The sequence below is a fragment of the Molossus molossus genome, unplaced genomic scaffold (assembly GCF_014108415.1).
Source record: "Molossus molossus isolate mMolMol1 unplaced genomic scaffold, mMolMol1.p scaffold_m16_p_13, whole genome shotgun sequence".
Lineage (NCBI taxonomy): Eukaryota > Metazoa > Chordata > Mammalia > Chiroptera > Molossidae > Molossus > Molossus molossus.
Genome location: NW_023425348.1, coordinates 91,410,594 through 91,429,914, shown reverse-complemented (window position 1 = coordinate 91,429,914; position 19,321 = coordinate 91,410,594). Strand labels below are relative to the sequence as shown.

Here is a 19,321-nt window from a genome sequence, read left to right as displayed (position 1 = left end):
GAGAAAAGGATGGAGGTGTAGACTCCCCAGGGCTACAGTGACAATTCAGAGCCACCGGAGCACGTCCCTCTTGGTCGGCCCCTTTTAGTGCTGGACCGCAAACGTCACGAGCATCTGTCGTCCGGAGCTGCCTCTACTTCCGGGTCAGAGCTCAGATTTGGAGTGTAGAGAACAGGCGGGAATAGTCGAAATAAGATAGCGTCGTTTTTCTTAAAGTGACAGGCTCAAGGCAATTGGGGTCAACCCTGCGGTTGTGAGGGCGACTTAGCTATTCTGACTCCAATTACTGAGCAAAGTTCGGGACAAGTCTCAGGTTTCTGCCTACTTGGGAAGAGGCTGAAGAAGTTAATTGCTTTCCAGGTGAGAGGAAGAGGAGAGTTAGAGAGCCCGTTCCAAGAGCTTGAGGTGCAGCCAGTTCCATCCTCCTCCAATCTTCCCCATCCCCGCTCCACTATCTCTGCAAAGCAGAGCTTCTGGTCCCTATTTCAGATATGCGAATGAGGTGCAGAGAGGATGGGTCAACTTTGGAGCGAAGACCAGACTCGGGTTTGTCTCATTTCCAAGCCAGGTTCTTAACTGACGGTGATGCAGAGGGTGGGGTGGCCCGTCCCAAGCAGAGACAATCTCGACGAGGGTCGGGGCTACCTTCTCCTCCTGCCTCTCCTCCACCGACACCTGGGAACTCCCCCGCTCGGTCTCCCACAGCCTCTGGGAGGGGAGCGGTGCTACCCGCTCGCGTCATCTGATGCTGTTTCCTGCAGGAGGGAGAAGAGCGGAAAAAAGTGAAACTCCACCCTCCACCTCTGCCTCCCGCCCCCGGGGCCAAAGTACAAAGGGAGGAGGAAGAAGGGAACGGGGGTTGGAGCCATCAGGCCGAGGGAGCTGGGCCAGGAAGGGGCAGCTCGGCCCAACTAGGGACACTCCAGCCACACCTGCGAGAAAAGACCCAACCGGAGTCCAGGCGCTGCCCCTCACTGGCCCCACCTTACGCTTGGCGGGTGCTGGAGCCAGGCTCCCAGGACTGCTCAGGGACGGAGGGACGCCTGGGCCCTTCCCCGAGCTGGCAATGGTGAGACGCCAGAGACCCCGGGATCCCACCCCCGGAGCCTGACCACACTGCCCTGGCCGGCCCTCCTCAGAAAGCCCGAGATGCGGTGGGCCAGGAGGCGACACTCCTGGCTCCCCAAAGAGGCGTGGGTCTGGGGCTAAGGGCCAGGGCCCGGATGCCCAGGTTCCGGGACTAGGGCCTCCGCAACCAGCAGGGGTGGAGACCTGGGGCACCCAGGGAAGGTCCCCCACACGCCCCAACGCCAGCTCCCAGCTATGGAACCCTTGAAGAACCTCTTCCTCAAGAGCCCACTGGGGTCATGGAACGGCGGTGGCAGTGGGGGCGGCGGGGGCAGCAACGGAAACTGGCCAGAGGGGTCTCCGAAAGCAGCAGCTTATGCCAATCCTGTGTGGACAGCCTTGTTCGACTATGAGCCCAATGGGCAGGACGAGCTGGCCCTGCGGAAGGGTGACCGTGTGGAGGTGCTGTCCCGGGATGCAGCTATCTCAGGCGATGAGGGTTGGTGGGCGGGCCAGGTAGGCGGCCAGGTAGGCATCTTTCCGTCCAACTATGTGTCTCGGGGCGGCCCGCCCCCCTGTGAGGTGGCCAGCTTCCAGGAGCTACGGCTGGAGGAGGTGATCGGCATTGGTGGCTTTGGCAAGGTCTACCGTGGAAGCTGGCGAGGCGAGCTGGTGGCAGTGAAGGCAGCTCGACAGGACCCTGATGAGGACATCAGCGTGACAGCTGAGAGTGTGCGCCAGGAGGCCCGGCTTTTTGCCATGCTGGCACACCCCAACATCATTGCCCTCAAGGCCGTGTGCCTCGAGGAGCCCAACCTGTGCCTGGTGATGGAGTATGCAGCTGGTGGTCCCCTCAGCCGGGCCCTGGCTGGACGGCGTGTACCCCCCCATGTGCTGGTCAACTGGGCTGTGCAAATTGCCCGTGGGATGCATTACCTGCATTGTGAGGCCCTGGTGCCTGTCATCCACCGAGACCTCAAGTCCAACAACAGTAAGTTTGGGGGAGCATGGTTGGAGGGTGGCATGGCCCAAGCACACAGGTACCACGAACTCAGCTGAACCTACCTGGGGCTTCCTGGCCTCTGAAAGGTACCTGGCCCCCAGCCCTCTCCTAGTATGGCATCTGTGGTACTAAAGGCAGGAACTCTTGCCCAAGAGGAGTCTCAATTGACTGGGTTGCCCACTGTCCCCAAAGCAGGAGTACCAGGCACCAAACAGAATCCTTCATGCCCCAGCCACAGAAGTCCTTGGCCACAGCTCACACAGCTGCCAAATTAAAAAATTGGGATCTTAGGTGGACCATAATTATCCTGCCTAACCATGGCCACCAGCTCAAAGTTGCAGAACCCTGGATGCCGGCACTCCTCATCTTCCCGTCCCCTAAACTCACACTTGTGCTGTTGGTGCTCTGCTTTCCCTCCACCTATGAACGGAGATCTCTGAGGGGAAAGCCTGGTGGTCATGGTGCTCAAGACTGGGCCAGGGCTAGAATCCTAGTCCCCCCCCCCTCCCCCTCCCCCTCCCCCTGGCTGCATGACCTCTAGGTGGTTATTTCAACTCAGTCTCAATTTCGCGTTCTGTAAAAAGGGAGTAACGGGGAGGGGAAATGGCTTACCAGTCTTGGCAAGCCCTGATGTCTGATGCTAGCACACAGTGGGTCCTCAGTCATGCCTGTGGACATTTGGGGATTGGATCACCAAGAGGTCCTTGCCTGAAATCAGCCCTTGGGGTGGGTGTGGTGGGACTAGGCCATTTCAGGCCCCACATACTGCTCAGCAGGAGCCCAAGACAAGGAGTGGCAAGTTGGGAGGGCTTCCTCAACCAGGCAAGCTTCACGCCAGGCCCAAAGCAGCAGCATTCAGAGAGGCTCCCAATCGGACAGGCACGGCCTGACAAGAGCAAAGGCCAGGAGGCAGGACCCAGCACAATAGTGGGGACACAGGGCTGGGCCTGCTGGGCCCCAGAGTGCAGACTAACAAGCAAAAGGAAGTACAGGAGGGGCCAGTAGGGTTACTGGAGAGGCATGGGCAGCCAATGGAGGGGTGAGCATGGATATTTTGAGCCTCCTGGCCTGGGCTGACCATGGACAAGGGACCTGGAGGGATCAAAACACCAGGACTCAGTGATATTCAAGTCCTTGCCAGGGCAAGAGGTGGCCAGGGGTGTCTGTCAGCCACCCCACCCACTCCTCTCAACTGTAGTAAGGGGCACTTTCCACCTCTCAGCCTCACTTCTGGGTCCTAGCCATCTAGGGACCCCCACTCTGTGCCGCAGCCTGAGGGGGATTCCCCGAAGGCCCCAGGGGGAGGGGACTCCGTCTTCTGTTTTTCCTCCAGTTTTCTTTCCAGAGAAAATGGAACAATAGCCCAGGCCCTTGCTCCCCACCCTCCCCACTGCTTCCTGCGTTTCCTGCTGCCCCTGAGCCGGCTTCCTGCCCCTGCTCCAGCCTCTGCTCCCTCCCCAGCCCAGCTGCCTGCAGGGGAGGAAAGAGTTGGGGGTGGGGGGTTTGTGGGAGAGGAAGGAGCCAGGGATTGCACCCCCACTCCCTTCCAGTTCCCCTGCTTCCCTCCCAGAGTCTGAGTGGTGCTGAAGGGCAGGCAGGGTGCCCTCAGCCTCCCTGAGCCTGGCCTCCCACCTTGCAGACCCCAGTCCTAGGCCTGGGGTGCTGTCTGCGGGATTGGGGCGGGGGAGTCCCTGGACTGGGGGGGGCACAGGCAGGAAACAATGGCGTGATTTTCCTGGACAATGGGGGCCTTGTGAGGAAGCCTGGCAGGGAGTGGAAGGGGAATTCTCCAGGCCCACGAGTCACAGGACTGACCAGCCAGCCCGGCCTGGGCCTGACCTCCCCCAGTTCTCCCCCAAAGGACCCCCCCAGTTGGAGACCTGGTCCAGGCCCCCAGAAAGGAGAAGTAGGGACCATGGTAGGGAAGCGGAAGAGGTATGAGCCGCCTAGACCGCTCCAGAGCCCCACAGAGGCCAGTCTGTGAGGGGCTGGGGGCCAGGGAGCCCTAAGGGGGCCCTGAGAGGGGGAGTCTCTAGTCCCCTCTCTTCCGGTGGACCCTGACCACCCCATTCCTAAGGTCCACATTAGACACCAGAAGCGCAGTTTGGGTGGGGACAAATTCAAGGCACTTGGAGAAAAACAGGAGATGCAGAGGAGAGGAGGAAACTGAAGGTGTCAGGTCAAGCTGGGGGTAGGAGGTGGCAGAAAGGCCACCAGTACAAAGAAGTCCTGAGACTTTAGTTGAGTTACCTGGGTCTCAGATTAGTTGACTAAAGAGAAGAGGGTGGCCTCCCAGCCTGAGATTCTGCTACAGAAAGTGCTTCACTAGTCTGTGAGGTACCACATGTGGCTAGAGATACAGCCAGGAAGCAGCAAGGGTTGGTTCAAGAGGATGGGTGGGTCCTGGCATCAGAGGAGGCAGGAGTCCTTCCCCAAACCCGGCATACAGACCCCGTTAGCCTGGCCCCACTTCAGCCACCTGCCTCCAGCCTGTTGCGATTCTTGGGAATTAGCTCACGTAGGGTTTACTAAATGGCCTGGTTCCGAACCCCCAGCAGCCAGGCTAGAGGCTGCTACGAAGCTGGGAGTAAGTTGTGATAGAGGATGGAGAACAGGGAGTCCACAGAGTTAGTAAGCGACAGACTCTTTAGGACAACTGGCATTTATCATGCTCATGCTGGATATCAAACCCACCCTGTGCCCAGGCTTTAAAATGTGGGATCTCATAACAAACCTCTGAGGTGGCTTTTGTTATCAACCTCAGCTTTATTAACTGTTCAGGACTCTGCCCTGGTCTGGCTCAGAGGAGAGGGGGGATGGCAAAGACCATTCTCTGAATTAGGAGACATGGCAGGAAGATTTGCCAGGTGTGGTGGGATGATAAAGGTGGTTGTTGAGGGCCTGTGGACATCAGGTAGGACAGCTGATGGGCAGCTGAATTGACTTCTGGACTAGAGCTCCAAATATGGGAGAGGCCAATGGGCGGCTGGCACCTGGGAGAGGCCAAACAGCCTGGGAGCTGTGGGCAGATGTTGAGGAGAGAGGCCAGGCTCTGAGGAACACTGGCATTGAAAGGGCTGAGGGTAGGGGAGGCCCTGAAGGAAACACAACAAGCAGCCAGAGGCCCCAGGAGCCAAGGACATCAGGGAAGGGTTGGGTAGCACTGCCAGATGCCTCCACAAGACCCAGAGAGCTTGGCCAGAAGCAGGATCAGGAGTGTGGCTTTAGGCCTGGAAAAGTGAATACCCTGGTTCTGCCACCTCTTCTGAGAAGTCTTCTCTGACTCACTGGGCTGTGTTAGGTACTGGGGCCTGCCCCTTACCGAGTGGCATGCTAGTGCTCCACCCCAAATACATTGCTTCCCCCATTATGCTACTGTCACCTGGGCAGGAGAGCCGAGAGACATGCCCTAAAATGACACGTTCAGAAACGTAGTTGGCTTGGATGTCACTTCTCTATGGTGCAGTTTTCTATAACCAGAAAAGTAGAGAGGCCCTTTTAGACCCTTGATGATTCTATGACTTTGTCCTCTTTCTAGTCCTCTAAAACTCTTCTCATCTGAGCCATGTTTTTCCTGATGAGAGGTTTGCAAGTTGCTACTTCTCTCTGTACAGAGTATGGTGGCCCTATTTGGGTCAAAGCCATGAGCCCCTGCCAAGTCTAACCATCCACTCCTACATTTATCCCAAGCTCCTCCTTTCTGGCCAAGAACCATCATTTTCTCAGACCCCTCCCTTTCTCTCCACATCCAACTGCATTAGTAGTTTTCTTGGAGTCTCTCTCTCCCTTGGGAGTGACTGCACTAGCTACACTGCGATATGGGCACCAGGGGCCTGTGGTGACTGTTGGGCTTCCTTTCTCACCAAAGGATCCCCTCCTGTTCCCCACCCCAAGGGAGGTTCTGATTCACACTCCTGCCTTAGCAAAATGACAAGACATAGGTTTCTCTTGAAATTAAAGCCATAAAGGCTAAGAGGCTGCTATATTGCTGGTTTCTATTCAGTGCAGTATTAGAAGAAAGTTATGGGACTGGCTTTGGAACCACACAGACTAGGTTGGGATCTGTTTAATTTGCTTATGACCTTAGCCGAGTAATTTCCTTGCTCACTTTCCTCATCTGTAAAATGAGGATAATGATGTGTACCTCAGTTTTTTTGTGTGTGACTGCTAGAACTAGTGTGAAATGCCTGGTTTATAATAGCCCCTCCGTAAACGTTTCCCAGCATTGTTATATTTGTCTGATTTTATCCCAACCCCAGCAGAGCTCTCCAGGGCAAGATCACCTCCGTGCCCCCAGTATCCCACCAGACGTCTGTCAGATGACAGTTAGCTCCCAGCTCCTCCCTTATCCCTACCACCTGAGCCTGGAGCAACCACAATCCCGCCCCTTTCTTCTCCAGTTCTGCTGCTGCAGCCCATTGAGGGTGACGACATGGAGCACAAGACCCTGAAGATCACTGACTTCGGCCTGGCGCGGGAGTGGCACAAAACCACACAAATGAGTGCCGCGGGCACCTATGCCTGGATGGCTCCCGAGGTTATCAAGGCCTCCACCTTCTCTAAGGGCAGCGATGTGTGGAGGTGCGGCCTGGGTGGAGGCTGGACAGGGCCAGCTGTGGGGCTGCAGAGGGTAGAGGTGGCTGCTAAAATCTAAGGCGGGGCAGACAGGTGGAGCTCAGGGGGAGGGGCCCAAACCATTTAGTTCCTGGATGCTGTGGGGTGAGATGGCAATGAGTAGAGGAGAGGACACAGACTCTTTGTCCCCTCCCCCACATACAGCTTTGGGGTGCTGCTGTGGGAATTGCTGACTGGAGAGGTGCCCTACCGTGGCATCGACTGCCTTGCTGTGGCCTACGGAGTGGCTGTTAACAAGCTCACACTGCCCATCCCATCCACCTGCCCCGAGCCCTTCGCACAGCTCATGGCTGGTAAGGGGATGGCGCGGGAGGGTAAGGGGCAGAGCTCCTTGGCCCACAAGACACATCCACCCACAGACCTCTTCTTATTCTGTACCCTCTCCATGCTGTGTCCCCAGATTGCTGGGCGCAGGACCCCCATCGCAGGCCCGACTTCGCCTCCATCCTACAGCAGTTGGAGGCGCTAGAGGCGCAGGTCCTGCGGGAAATGCCGCGGGACTCCTTCCATTCCATGCAGGAAGGCTGGAAGCGTGAGATCCAAGGCCTTTTCGACGAGCTGCGGGCCAAGGAAAAGGTGGGAGGAGTCAGGGTCCCGGGGTTGGAGGGAGCCGCCCAGAAGAGGTGTCTCCTCGGCCTCCATTGAGCAGAGGGTTGGGCGGGCGCTAGGGCTCATACCCTGAATGACCCCACCGCCTTCACTGTCCGGGGCACAGGAGCTACTGAGCCGTGAGGAGGAGCTGACCCGCGCCGCACGTGAGCAGCGGTCACAGGCAGAGCAGCTGCGGCGACGCGAGCACCTGCTGGCTCAGTGGGAGCTGGAGGTGTTCGAGCGCGAGCTGACGCTGCTGTTGCAGCAGGTGGACCGCGAGCGTCCGCACGTGCGCCGCCGCCGCGGCACCTTCAAGCGCAGCAAGCTCCGCGCGCGCGACGGCGGCGAGCGCATCAGCATGCCACTCGGTAAGGGGCGGGCCCGAGCACGCCTCCCGCCACTGGCTGCGTGGGCGGTGTGGAGTTAGGCGCTCCTGCTGGATTGGTTTAGGGTGTTGGTGGGTGGCCCCGTGAGCTGAAGGCTGCTGGGGATTGGGACCAGGCGTGTTTGTGGGCGGGTTCTGGCAGAATATTTGCATGTCGGCCTGGGAGTGGCTACGGCGGGGAAGGGGCGGGGGTCTTGGAAGTTCTGGGAAGGCCGAGGGGAGGGGCGGGGCGGGCGCCTCCAGGGAATCCGATTCCCCTGCGCTTCTCCGGGTGGTAGAGTACAGGCGGTCCGCTTTTCTTACTGAGAGCCAGGGGCCCCGGAGAGCAGTAAGGCTGGCCCCAGTCACCCAGCCACCGTGCCAGGCCCGGTCCCTGCACTGCCTACGAGCCGGCCCAGGGCTCCTGCAGGTTGGGATGTTGGCTCTCCTTCACCACAAACCGGCATCCTGCTTCCTTCCCAAACCCAGACTTCAAACACCGGATCACTGTGCAGGCCTCGCCTGGCCTGGACCGGAGGAGAAACGTCTTCGAGGTCGGAGCTGGGGACTCACCCACCTTTCCCCGGTTTCGGGCCATCCAGTGTAAGAAGCCTCACCGCTCTAGGGCCTTGCCCCCACCTCTTATCCTTCTGTCAAATCTTATCCTTGGTGGTGGATCCCACCCAGTCTCCTCCTTTTCCTCCCAGCCCCAGGCTTCCTCTCCTATCAGTCTAGACTGGTACCTCCGAGTTCCCCAAGCTGCATTTATTTTACTATTTTTTAAAACAATTGTATGAGCCCTGGCCGGTTTGGCTCAGCGGTTAGAGCGTCGGCCTGCGGTCCGGAGAGACCCGGGTTCGGTTCCCGCTAAGGGCACGTACCTCGGTTGCAGTTTGTCCCCGGCCCTGGTTGGTCGTGCGGGTGGCAGCCACTCGATGTGTCCCTTCACGTCGATGTTTCTCTCTCTCTCTCTTCCTCTCTCTCCCTCCCACTGTATCTGTACAAAAATTGGAAAAATGTCCTCAGGTGAGGATAAAAAAAAAAAAAACAATTGTATGAGTATTTTCTAATTGTATGACTTCTTGTCTTTCTAAATATTTTGCTAATATTAACTTCATTCCTCACAATAACCTTGTGAGGTAGCTGTCTTTATTATCAAGTTTTATAAATAAGAAAACTGAATAAAGTAACTTGCCTAACATTACACAACTAAGAAGAGTCAGAATTCAAACCCAGGCAGTTTTCTGCAGTGTCTGTCCTAACTACTAAGCAGCAAATGCCAGCTGAAGAACTAGATGTGATGCCCACCCTAATACCTGCCGCAGGACCCAAACTCACCTACCCAGCCCCAATTCTGTTCAGTTCTCTGCGGCCCAAAGCCCACCCAGGGGATGGATTGGGGCCCAGCCTGCTCCCATCCTCTAACATATTACCTCTGGAGCCTGACTCTCATGATGGGAGAGACCAAGGATCAGGGCTCTTGACCTCAACTCAGACTCCATCGGTCTTCCCTCCACAGTGGAGCCTGCAGAACCAGGCCAGGCATGGGGCCGCCAGTCCCCCCGACGTCAGGAGGATTCAAGCAATGGAGAACGTCGAGCATGCTGGGCCTGGGGTCCCAGTTCCCCCAAGCCTGGGGAAGCCCAGAATGGGAGGTGAGTGCCTGAGTGTTCCCAACTCCAGTATCATCTGCCTCCTACAGTCCTGAGATTCATGAAGCACAACTCCCCTCCCCTCCTGTATCCAGGAGAAGGTCCCGCATGGACGAAGCCACCTGGTACCTGGATTCAGATGATTCATCCCCCTTAGGATCTCCTTCTACACCCCCAACACTCAACGGTGAGTGGCCTTGTTGCCCCCCCCCCAAGCACACTTTTGCTGCACTCTTTCTGTGGGTACCGTGGAGATACTACCAAAAGCCAGAATGTACAGCAAAGCCAGCCTTAGAACCCAGTTCTGAACTGTAGGCCCACAACTGAGCTGGATACAGCCCAAGCCTCCGGGAGCCCAGAGCCTGAAAGAGGGCTCTTTCCTGGCCCCATGGCAGTCACTGTGCCCTCAGCAGGCTCTAGGGAGAGAAGGAAGATAGAATACCTATTAATTGGACATTCCCACGAGCCTCTTCTCTGTTTGATCATTTGCTAGAGCATCTCACAGAACTCAGGAAACGCTTACTAACTAGATTACCAGTTTATAAAGGATACAGGTCAAGAACAACTAGATCGAAGAGATGCGTAGGGCAAGGGATATGGGAAGGGGCACAGGCATCAGCGATCTCTCCAAGTGCACCGCTTTCCCAGCACCTAGCTGTGTTCACTGGGAAGTTCTCCAAACCCCTTCAGCTGAGGTTTTTATAGAAGCTTCATTAAGTGGACATGATTGATTGATGAAATCATTGGTAATTAAACTCAATCTCCAGCCCCTCCCCTCCCTGGAGGGGGTGGGGCTGAAAGTTCCAACCTCTAATGACTGGTTGGTTCCTCTGGCAACTAGACCCCCATCCCTAGGGGCTTTCCAAAAATCACCCCATTAATATGAACTCTCTCTTCCTCCCTCTCCCTCCTGCTCTATCTGACAATAAATGCAAAAATGTCCTCGGGTGAGGATTAGAAAAATAAAGAAAGAAATAAAAGGGGCTTGTTATGGCCCAGCCGATATGGCTCAGTGGTTGAGTATCTTCCCATGGACTGAGAGGTCCTGGTTCAATTCCCAGTCAGGGCACATGCCCGGGTTGCGGGTTAGATCCCCAGTAGGGGGCATGCAGGAGGCAGCCGATTGATGTTTCTTTCTCACATCGTTTCTCTCTCTCTCTAAAAAATAAAAATAAAAAACGTATGGGGGGGCAGGTCTTGTTATGAATTTAAAAAGGTGCTCCTTGCCCTGGCCAGTTTGGCTCAGCAGTTAGAACATCGGTCCCACAGACCCAAGAGTCATGGTTTCGATTCAGGTCAAGGGCACGTACCTCGGTTGTGGTTCAGTCCTCAGCCCTGGTTGGGGTTGTGCAGGAGGCAACCGATCGATGTGTCCCTCTCACATCGATGTTTCTCTGTCTGAAGATAAATGGAAAAATATTCTCGGGTGAGGATTTTAAAAAAAAAGATGCTCCTTTTACCTTTATCACTATAAGTTAGAAAATTCCTGGGGTTTTAGGAATTCTGTGTACAGAATGAGAGGAAGACCAAATATATATTTTTTACTATAAATCACAAAATCAGCTTCACAGAGGAGGTGCCACCTGACCTGGGTCTTGATGGGCGGGAAAGGTGTGCTGGCGGAGGGGCAGTAGGTGCACAGGCATGGAGCTCCCCTTAAGCAAGAGGAAGCCTAGCTGGAGCTCAAAGGGGAGAGCCAAGGAGTGGCAAGAGTGGGCTAGGCCTTCACTTGCTAAGTCTGTGAAGCCCCGTGCAGCCCTGAAACATCTGTCAGCACAAGTTTATTGAATGAATGAGTGAGCGAAGCTGGAAAAATAAGCAGAAGCCAGTTCAGGAAGGGCCTGGAAAATGATGGGGAGTTTTTATGCAGAGAGCTGCCTTAAGAGGCAGAGAGACTGATAAGGGTTGTGGCTGGGAACAGGGACCCCCCCACCCCAAACCAGGTCTAGTTCACATTAGAAGCTCATTTTTTCCCAGCCTTACGTTTCTTCCTCTTGACACCCAGCCTGGTGCTTCACTCTGGGCAGGCCCACTCTGTGCTTGGCTCGAAGGGGAAGGGGAAGGTGGAAGGGGCAAGGCTGGGGAGGGCTGTCAAAGCCCAGACAAGGAGCTTGAACTTTCTTCTAGTGGCAATGGAGAGCCATGGCAGGTTCTAGAGCCAAGGAGGACCTGACAAAAGTGGGGTTTGTGGGAGGCCATCATAGACCCCCCCACACACACACCTCCTCAGTGATCGGTCCCGTAGGCCCACAGGTAAGACACATATGTCCTGAAATCCAGAGCAAGATCTGATTGGAAAGTGGTGGAGATCAGAGGCTCTGTTGCCCCTGCCTGGAGTGAGGCCCACTCCACCCCACACTGCCTGTGTAGCCTTAGACAAGCCCTTAACCTCTCTGAGCCTAGGACTCCCGGGGCATGAGGATCAGACAACATAATGCCCCTAAATCATTCACCTAGGGCCTGGCACAAACAACTGACCTCTCCAAACCTCGGTTTCCTGATTTCTGGAATAGGGACAGTGATGTATATCTCTTGGGGCTATTGTGTACATTGGAGTTGACCTGCACACCTCAGATAAGCTACCGCTGGAGTGGGGACAGGCAGGCAGAAGGACCAGGTCTGCCCATCCAGGGAGGATGTGGATACAGAGCACAGGTCCTATTCCTGTCCCTGGGATCCTGCAGGTGCCCCTGGCTGGCCATTGAGGCCCACTGTGATCTGGCCTCAGCTTGCCTCCTGATGGTCCCCCTTTCCCCCCACATTCCCCATCTCTGGGCTCCAGGGCACCTAGCTGCCTCCATGCTTTGCCCCTGCTGGTTCTTTGGCATTTACTGCCCTCCCTTCACCCCCCACTTCTGAGAAGCCAGAACGTATGTGTATGATGGGGGAGGCACAGTGGGCGGAGTAAGGGAAGATGTGGGGAGCAGAACTCAGTCTTGTACCAGAGCCACTGAGCGTTCCTGGGGCTCCCCTCCTGAAGACTGTCTGACCTATGCAGGGTCCTTGCCACCAGGTAACCCGCCGAGGCCGAGCCTGGAGCTGGAGGAGCCACGGCGGCCGGCCCCGGCAGAACGCAGCAGCAGCTCGGGGACACCCAAGCTGATCCAGCGTGCACTGCTGCGTGGCACTGCCCTGCTCGCCTCACTGGGCCTTGGCCGTGACCTGCAGCCGCCTGGGGGCCCTGGCCGCGAGCGTGGGGAGCCCCCGTCAACGCCCTCCACACCCCAGTCCATGCCATCTCCTGCCCAGGCCCCTTCTCAGCTTCCCTCCCGGCTCACCCGCTTTTCCCCCAAGACGCCTGAAGACTCCACCTCCCGGTTGAGCCCCAATGCCCCGGGGCCACCCACCCCCGCACCCCTGCTGCTGGAGCTGGGTGTCCCTGCCGGCCAGCCATCGGCCAAGAGCCCCCGGCGCGAGGAAGAGAGGCGCGGTGAGTGGCCTGTTGTAGGGCTCCGCGTTGGTGATGGGGAGGGAGGAAGGGCGGGTGGGGACATGCAGGGCAGCAAGGCCTGGCCCAGGCCCACTGTCTAATGCTGGACCCCACACCTGGACACTAGGCACACATGAAGGAACTGAATTCTAAGATCAGCCACCCAGTGGTCAGAGGTGGAGTTGGGGGCCCGCCAGGCTGGGTGGGAAATAACAGAAGTAATGAGCATGATGACGATGGTGATGGCAGACTCCTACTGGTTGCTCACTTGTGCCAGGTGCTGTTTCTAGTGCTTCACAGAATTGTCTCACTTAATTATCCTAAGAACCCTGAGAATTAGCTACTCTTTTTTTTCCCCCAATTTTTTTTTTCTTTATTGATGTTAAAGAGAGAGAGGAAGGGAGCCCTGGCCAGTTTGGCTCAGCGGTTAGAGTGTAGGCCTGCGGTCCAGAGAGACCCGGGTTCGGTTCCTGCTAAGGACAGGTACCTCGGTTGCAGTTTGTCCCCGGCCCTGGTTGGGTTGTACGGGTGGCGGCCACTCGATGTGTCCCTTTCACATCGATGTTTCTCTCTCTCTCTTCCTCTCTCTCCCTCCCACTCTGTCTGGACAAAAAAACGAAAAAATGTCCCCGGGTAAGAATTAAAAGAGAGAGATAGAGAGAGAGAGAGAGAGAGAGAGGAAGGAAGAGGCAGAGGTAGAAACATCGATGACTGGCATCCTCCTGCATGCCCCCCACTGGGGATCGGGCCCACAACCTGGGCAGGTGCCCTGACTGGAAATCGAACCAGCGACCTCTTGGTGCTTGGGTTGATGCTCAACCACTGAGCCACACCGGCTGGGCAGAACTAGCTACTCTTATTAGACTATTTTTAGTAACAAACTATGGAAATGATCCCTGAAACTATAGTCTTTAGACCCATTTTTTTAAAATATGTTTTTATTGATTTTTTAGAGAGAAAGGAAGGGAGAGAGATAGAAACAATTATGTGAGAGAGAAACATCCATCAGCTGCCTCCTGCACACCCCCTACTGAGGCTTGAGCTGGAAACTCAGGCATGTGCCCTGACTGGGAATCGAACCAGGACCTCTCAGTCCATGGTATAATGCTCAATCCACTGAGCCACACTGGCCAGGTCTTCAACCCATTTTTTTTTTCTTGATTTCTTTATTGATTTTAGAGAGAGAGGAAGGGAGAGGGGGAGAGAGCTAGAAATATTAATGAGAGAGAACATCGATTGGCTGCCTCCTGCATGCCCCTCACTGGGGATCAGGCCCACAACCCGGGCATTTGCCCTGACCGGGAATCGAACTGGCAACCTCTTGGTGCATGGGTCGATACTCAACCACTGAGCCACACTGGCCAGACTCAACCCATTTTTAAATGAGGAAATTTAAGGCACGGAGAGATCAAGGGATGTGCAGCTCCCACAAGTAAGTGGCAGAGCTGGGATCCAAGCCCAGGCCTGTCTGCTCCAGAGGACTGGCTCTTCACCACTACATTATAAACAGATGCACCATGGAGCGTAGGGGCCATGGGAGTGAGGAGTCAAGTAGCTCATCAGATAGGGAAACTGAGACCCAGAGCAGTCTTGGGGAAACCCAGGAGTAGGTGACTGCCTGACCCTGTGCCCTTCTCCCACTCTTCAAAGGAAGCACTGTCTCACCTCCACCAGGGATATCCCGCTCTGCTCCTGGCACCCCAGGCACCCCACGCTCACCACCCCTGGGCCTCATCAGCCGACCTCGGCCCTCACCGCTCCGCAGCCGCATTGACCCGTGGAGCTTCGTGTCAGCTGGGCCACGGCCTTCGCCCCTGCCCTCGCCACAGCCTGCGCCCCGCCGGGCACCCTGGACCTTGTTCCCAGACTCAGATCCCTTCTGGGACTCTCCACCAGCCAACCCCTTCCGGGGGGGGCCTCAAGACTGCAGGGCGCAGACCAAAGACATGGGTGCCCAGGCTCCATGGATGCCAGAGGCAGGGCCATGAGTGAACCGGGCTGCTCCCCCACGCTCCGGCTGCCCAGAGGAGCCACAGCATACACTGGAACGGGAGCCGGGCCAGCCTCTGTAGCTGCCTTGGTTTCCCCCAGGGATCCCACCCCCTTTGGGTGTCAGGAACACTACACTGCACAGGAAGCCTTCACACTGGATGGGGGGTCTGCAGCCCCCACACACCTGCAAACTGTGGGTCCCCCGACTTACCTGCCCCACTGGGGCCTGACACTGTACCCAGCTGGTTGGGAGGACCATATCCTGTCTCAGGGAATTGCCCCCAGGGGTAGTGCAGGGAGGGGGAGGTGCAAGGGAGAGGGGCCGGCCTTGGCTGTCACCAGCACTTTTGACCAAGTCCTGCTACTGTGTCCCCTACCCCAGGGTTTAGTGCCTGGACCCCCCTGCCCTGGGGTTCATCTGGGGTCGGGGTTCTCTGGGTGCCTTCCTGCTGCCCCGGCCAGGGTTGGGGCCTCAGCCTCGGGATCCAATGAAGCCAAATAAACTCCCCAAGCTGTCTCCCCAAGCACAGCCTATCACCTTCCTTGGAAATAACCAGGGATCCAACCCATCACTCAAACCTGGTGACTTCACGTGCCCAGCACAATGGGCAGTCAGTCTGGGCCTAGGCTGGTACCTTGCACTGCACCCCTCTCCCAGGATCAAGTCTACCAGTTTCAGTCAGGCATTCAAGGCCCTTGTCAGCCTCCCTGGCACCCACAGAAACTGGCCTCACCCACCTCCGCACCCTTGCCAGGCCTTTGCCACCATTGCAAGTAACTGCACCCTGATTAGTTCTGCTGCTGGAAGGTCCCTGCTTATCCTCTGGGGCCAGTTCCATGTTACCTCCCCTGGGACTCCTTCCCTGGCCGTGCTGTTCCCAACCTGGGCAGCTCACTGAATTCAGGAACCCATAGCCCTTTGGGAAGCCTTTTGGGGGTTTGTCCTGGCTGTATCTATCCCAGGTCTGGACAAAGGAGGAGTGACCCACCCTGGCACCTGGCTCCACTCACATTTTCCTTACTACCATGGGGTTCTGCTGTTTATGAGAGTTGCAGCCTGGGCTCCCCTCCCTGTCCGCCCCCCTTCAAGCTCCATGGCAGTCAGAGTCACTGTGTCTCCAGTGTTCAGGAGGGTGGGGCACAAAAGGTTACCAGGAAGAACTTGGAATGGAGACCTGACAGCATCATCTGTCCAGGGTGCTCTGCCTGCCCTCAGCTCCTTACCTTGCTACCCCTGTCCCCACCAGACCCATCCCAAATCCAATATTCCTCTCCCACTGAGCTGCCCAGGCCGCCACTTCCATCCTAGGTGCCTGCGATAGCAAACCCCCATAGATCGCCTGGGCCACATTTGTCCTCAAGGCCCTGTGTCGTTACCCCCACAGCCAGTCCCGTTCCTCTCACACCCCAGCTCTTTCTTGACTAGCTGCCTCTATCCCCCAGCTGAAATGTCCTACAGGAGCCCTCCCAGAGAGATTCAGCTCCCCCAGAACTCGCCCCCATTACCCCAGCGTTTCCTTCAGGGAGTGTATGATGTGAATATGTAATGTTTCCTTGCCAACAGGTTGTGTGAACACCAAGAAGGAAGGGACCTGTGTCCATCCTATTCCTCTGTGTCCTCAGGATCTAAGCCACTGCTAAGTGGATGAATGCAGAATGTGAATGAGTGTGTCCCTGAGTAAAGCACCGTAGTGTGATTTTGAGCCAGTCATTTACCTCTCTGGGCCTCCCTTTCCTTCACCTCATCCTCACCACCCCAGCTTCAGGGAATGGGGCAAATAATGGCCCCAGAAACTGGAGGAGTGATCACCTCCAAACCTGAGCTGCCTCCTTTCCCTCTCACTCTCAGCCACCCACACAGCACCTCCTCCCAGCCCCACCCGCCAACCCTCCCAGTTGCCTGAGGTGGAGCAGCCAGCTCCCAGGACACCTCAGACTCCCAGACAGCACACCATGGGGGGTCTGAGGCCCTGGGCCCGATATGGGCTGCTGATTGTGGCCCACCTGCTGGCTCTGGGGCTTGGGGCTGTGGTGCTCCAGGCCCTGGAGGGACCTCCAGCACTCCAGCTTCAGGCCAAGCTCAGGGCTGAGCTGGCCACTTTCCAGGCGGAGTATGGGGCATGCCTGCCAACCGGGGCACTGGAGGAGCTGCTGGGCACCGCCCTGGCAGCCCAGGCCCATGGGGTCTCCAGCCTGCGCAATGGCTCAGAGACTGGGAACTGGGATCTGCCCTCAGCCCTGCTCTTCACTGCCAGCCTCCTCACCACCACGGGTAAGGCTGCCAGGTGGCTGGGCAGAAGCGGGCTCCTAATTCTAGTGCTCCCTGAGGTTCCTGGGGGTACAGCCCTTTCCCCAGCTCCGAAGTGCCAGACAGAGCCCAGGCCCTATTAGGCCTGACCTCACAGCTGAGGCTCTCCACACCTACACACCTCAACTGGTGCCTCAACTTCAGCTGCCAGGAGGGGCGTGGCCTCTCCAGCCCCACCCCAAGGCACCCTTTGAGACCCAGGAGAGGTGGCCAGACCCCATGGGCCTGAAGCAAGGCAGGGGATACATTATGGGGTGGATTGTTGGATGGAGGGAAATGGGGTGAGCCTGGGGAGTACAGATTAGGAGCACTGACTGAGGAGGAAATGTGAAGGGCAGCTCCTGGGTGGGGAAGTCTTGATGAGATGTTAGCCAAGGCACAGAGATGAGGAATGAAGAGTTCCTGGCAGAGGGAACAGCATGTGTGAAGGCCCAAGAAATAAAGCAATGGGACCTATGGCCCTGTTTATTTTGTCAGCTGGGACAAACATTTTTAAAATTAGCCTGTTTTCCAACTTCTTTTGGAAAAATCATAAAACCTATTTGCATTGAACTAGAATTCCTGCAAGGCAACATATTGGCTGGAGTGGAAGAGGGCCTGCCCTTTGGGGCACAGCACATGCTCTCCAGTGCACCCCAGTCCCCACCACACTCTTGTCTCACATCTGGCTCCTCTAGGCATTTGAGTTTACAACCTCTGGACTAGCTCTGGACTAGCTGATCCTGTTCTCCCGCTCTCTTTCCTCTCTCGGGCTTTGCCCATGCTGTCTGGCATTGAATGCCCTTTCTCATGCATGCTGCCTCTTTTGCGGCTTTTCACATCAAGTGCCTTAACAGATGTTCCTGCCTGTCTCCCCCACCAAATGGCAGGGCCTGAGCAGATTCCAGCGCAAGTCTCAGCACACAGAATAACTCAATACACCTTTGGGGAATGAAATAGTGGATGATGTCCTGCCCAGTGGATGCTGAAATATCGGTCAAGGGCTGAGCTGGGGAATCTCAGAAAGCCAGGCTCCCCCTGGGGCAGGACAGCAATTCTCAGAACTGTCCCAGCTACAAGAGGCCCGAGGGCAGACTGTCTCTTTTAATTTTCATTTTCCAGAAAAGAAAAGAGTAGCCTAGAAAGGTTAAGGGACTTGCCCAAGACTCCCCAGTGAATCAGGGGCAGAGCCAGAGAGCATGGGCCTGAACAGTTCCAGCAGTTTCAGCCACTAGAGGGCAGCCTCACGCTGAGGCTTGTTGGAAGAAGTGGGGACCCAAGCAGGTATTGCACTCAAGTGCTCATTGCCCACTGTCTTTCTCCTGTTCAGGTTATGGCCACATGGCTCCACTATCAGCAGGTGGAAAGGCTTTCTGTGTGGTCTACGTGGCCCTGGGGCTGCCAGCTTCCCTAGCCCTTGTGGCCATACTGCGCCAGTGCCTGCTGCCTCTGCTCAGCTGCCCGGTTACCTGGGTAGCTGTCCGCTGGCAACTGGCCCCAGCCAGGGCTGCGCTGCTGCAGGCAGTTGGACTGGGCCTGCTAGTGGCTGGTACCTTCATGCTGCTGCCAGCACTGCTGCTGTGGGGTCTGCAGAGCAACTGCAGCCTGCTGGAGGCCATCTACTTCTGCTTCGGCTCACTCAGCACCATCGGCCTGGGGGACCTGCTGCCTGGTCATGGCCGTGACCTGAATCCAGTGCTTTACCATCTTGGCGAGATTGCACTTCTTGGTGAGTCCAGCTGCCAAGGAGCACCAGTGGGAGGAGAGGAGGGAAAAGAAGCCTGGACTCCCATTAACCACTGGGGGAGGCTAAGCCTCACAGGTGGAGGGAATATAGTTGGAAGAACTCAGATGGCAGAGAACTGTGAATGGCATCAGGTGCCAGGGTGGGTCAACAGGCTGGGAGGTGGGCAGAGAGCATCAGCACCCCAAAGCTGCCCTAGCAACCTTTCCTCCCCAGGTTACTTGCTCCTGGGGCTCCTGGCTATGCTGCTGGCAGTGGAGACGTTCTCAGAACTGCCACAGGTCCGTGCCTTGGTGAAGTTCTTCGGGTCCAGTGGGCCTTTGACTGCTGAGGACCAAGGTGGCATGCTAGGCCAGGATGAACTGGCTCTGAACACCCTGACCCCCTCAACTGCAGCCCCAGAACAGGCCCCAGCTTGCTGACAGGTGTCAGGTGGTGGAGTTAACTCCTTTCAGGTGAAGAAACCCAAGAGGACGCCTCTAGAGATGGGAGGGGAGGGGTGGATGTAAGGACCTCAGAGAGTAAAATGTTAATAAAATAAAACGAGCAACAACC

General features: G+C 56.6%; 2 protein-coding genes across 3 annotated transcripts; both read left to right on the top strand.

The window, feature by feature from the left end:
- The first annotated feature begins 818 nt into the window (after positions 1-818).
- On the top strand, positions 819-15,252 carry MAP3K11 (mitogen-activated protein kinase kinase kinase 11). The gene is made up of 10 exons (XM_036259507.1): positions 819-2,059; positions 6,472-6,652; positions 6,851-6,999; positions 7,107-7,282; positions 7,422-7,665; positions 8,151-8,264; positions 9,181-9,316; positions 9,409-9,500; positions 12,327-12,743; positions 14,394-15,252. Exons 1-10 carry the CDS (start codon positions 1,324-1,326, stop codon positions 14,729-14,731), a joined length of 2,583 nt encoding a protein of 860 aa, XP_036115400.1. The 5' UTR covers positions 819-1,323; the 3' UTR covers positions 14,732-15,252.
- Positions 15,253-16,671: 1,419 nt separating this feature from the next.
- KCNK7 (potassium two pore domain channel subfamily K member 7) lies at positions 16,672-19,304 on the top strand. Of its 2 annotated transcripts, XM_036257813.1 has the most exons (3): positions 16,672-17,007; positions 18,353-18,751; positions 18,983-19,304. In XM_036257813.1, the coding sequence occupies exons 1-3, from the start codon at positions 16,689-16,691 to the stop codon at positions 19,186-19,188; spliced, it is 924 nt and encodes a 307-aa protein (XP_036113706.1). In that variant the 5' UTR covers positions 16,672-16,688; the 3' UTR covers positions 19,189-19,304. The 2 variants fall into 2 exon arrangements, with proteins under 2 accessions (XP_036113706.1, XP_036113705.1); XM_036257812.1 differs by having other exon boundaries at positions 18,353-19,304.
- Positions 19,305-19,321: the final 17 nt, after the last annotated feature.

Excerpts from the sequence above, each read along its gene's own strand:
- KCNK7 (XM_036257812.1), top strand. The coding sequence starts at position 16,689 with ATGGGGGGTCTGAGGCCCTGGGCCCGATATGGGCTGCTGATTGTGGCC. Across the intron at positions 17,008-18,352 it reads CAGCCTCCTCACCACCACGG|GTTATGGCCACATGGCTCCA; the intron begins GTAAGGCTGCCA and ends TCTCCTGTTCAG.
- MAP3K11 (XM_036259507.1), top strand. The coding sequence starts at position 1,324 with ATGGAACCCTTGAAGAACCTCTTCCTCAAGAGCCCACTGGGGTCATGG. Across the intron at positions 7,666-8,150 it reads GCGCATCAGCATGCCACTCG|ACTTCAAACACCGGATCACT; the intron begins GTAAGGGGCGGG and ends TCCCAAACCCAG. Across the intron at positions 12,744-14,393 it reads GCGCGAGGAAGAGAGGCGCG|GAAGCACTGTCTCACCTCCA; the intron begins GTGAGTGGCCTG and ends CACTCTTCAAAG.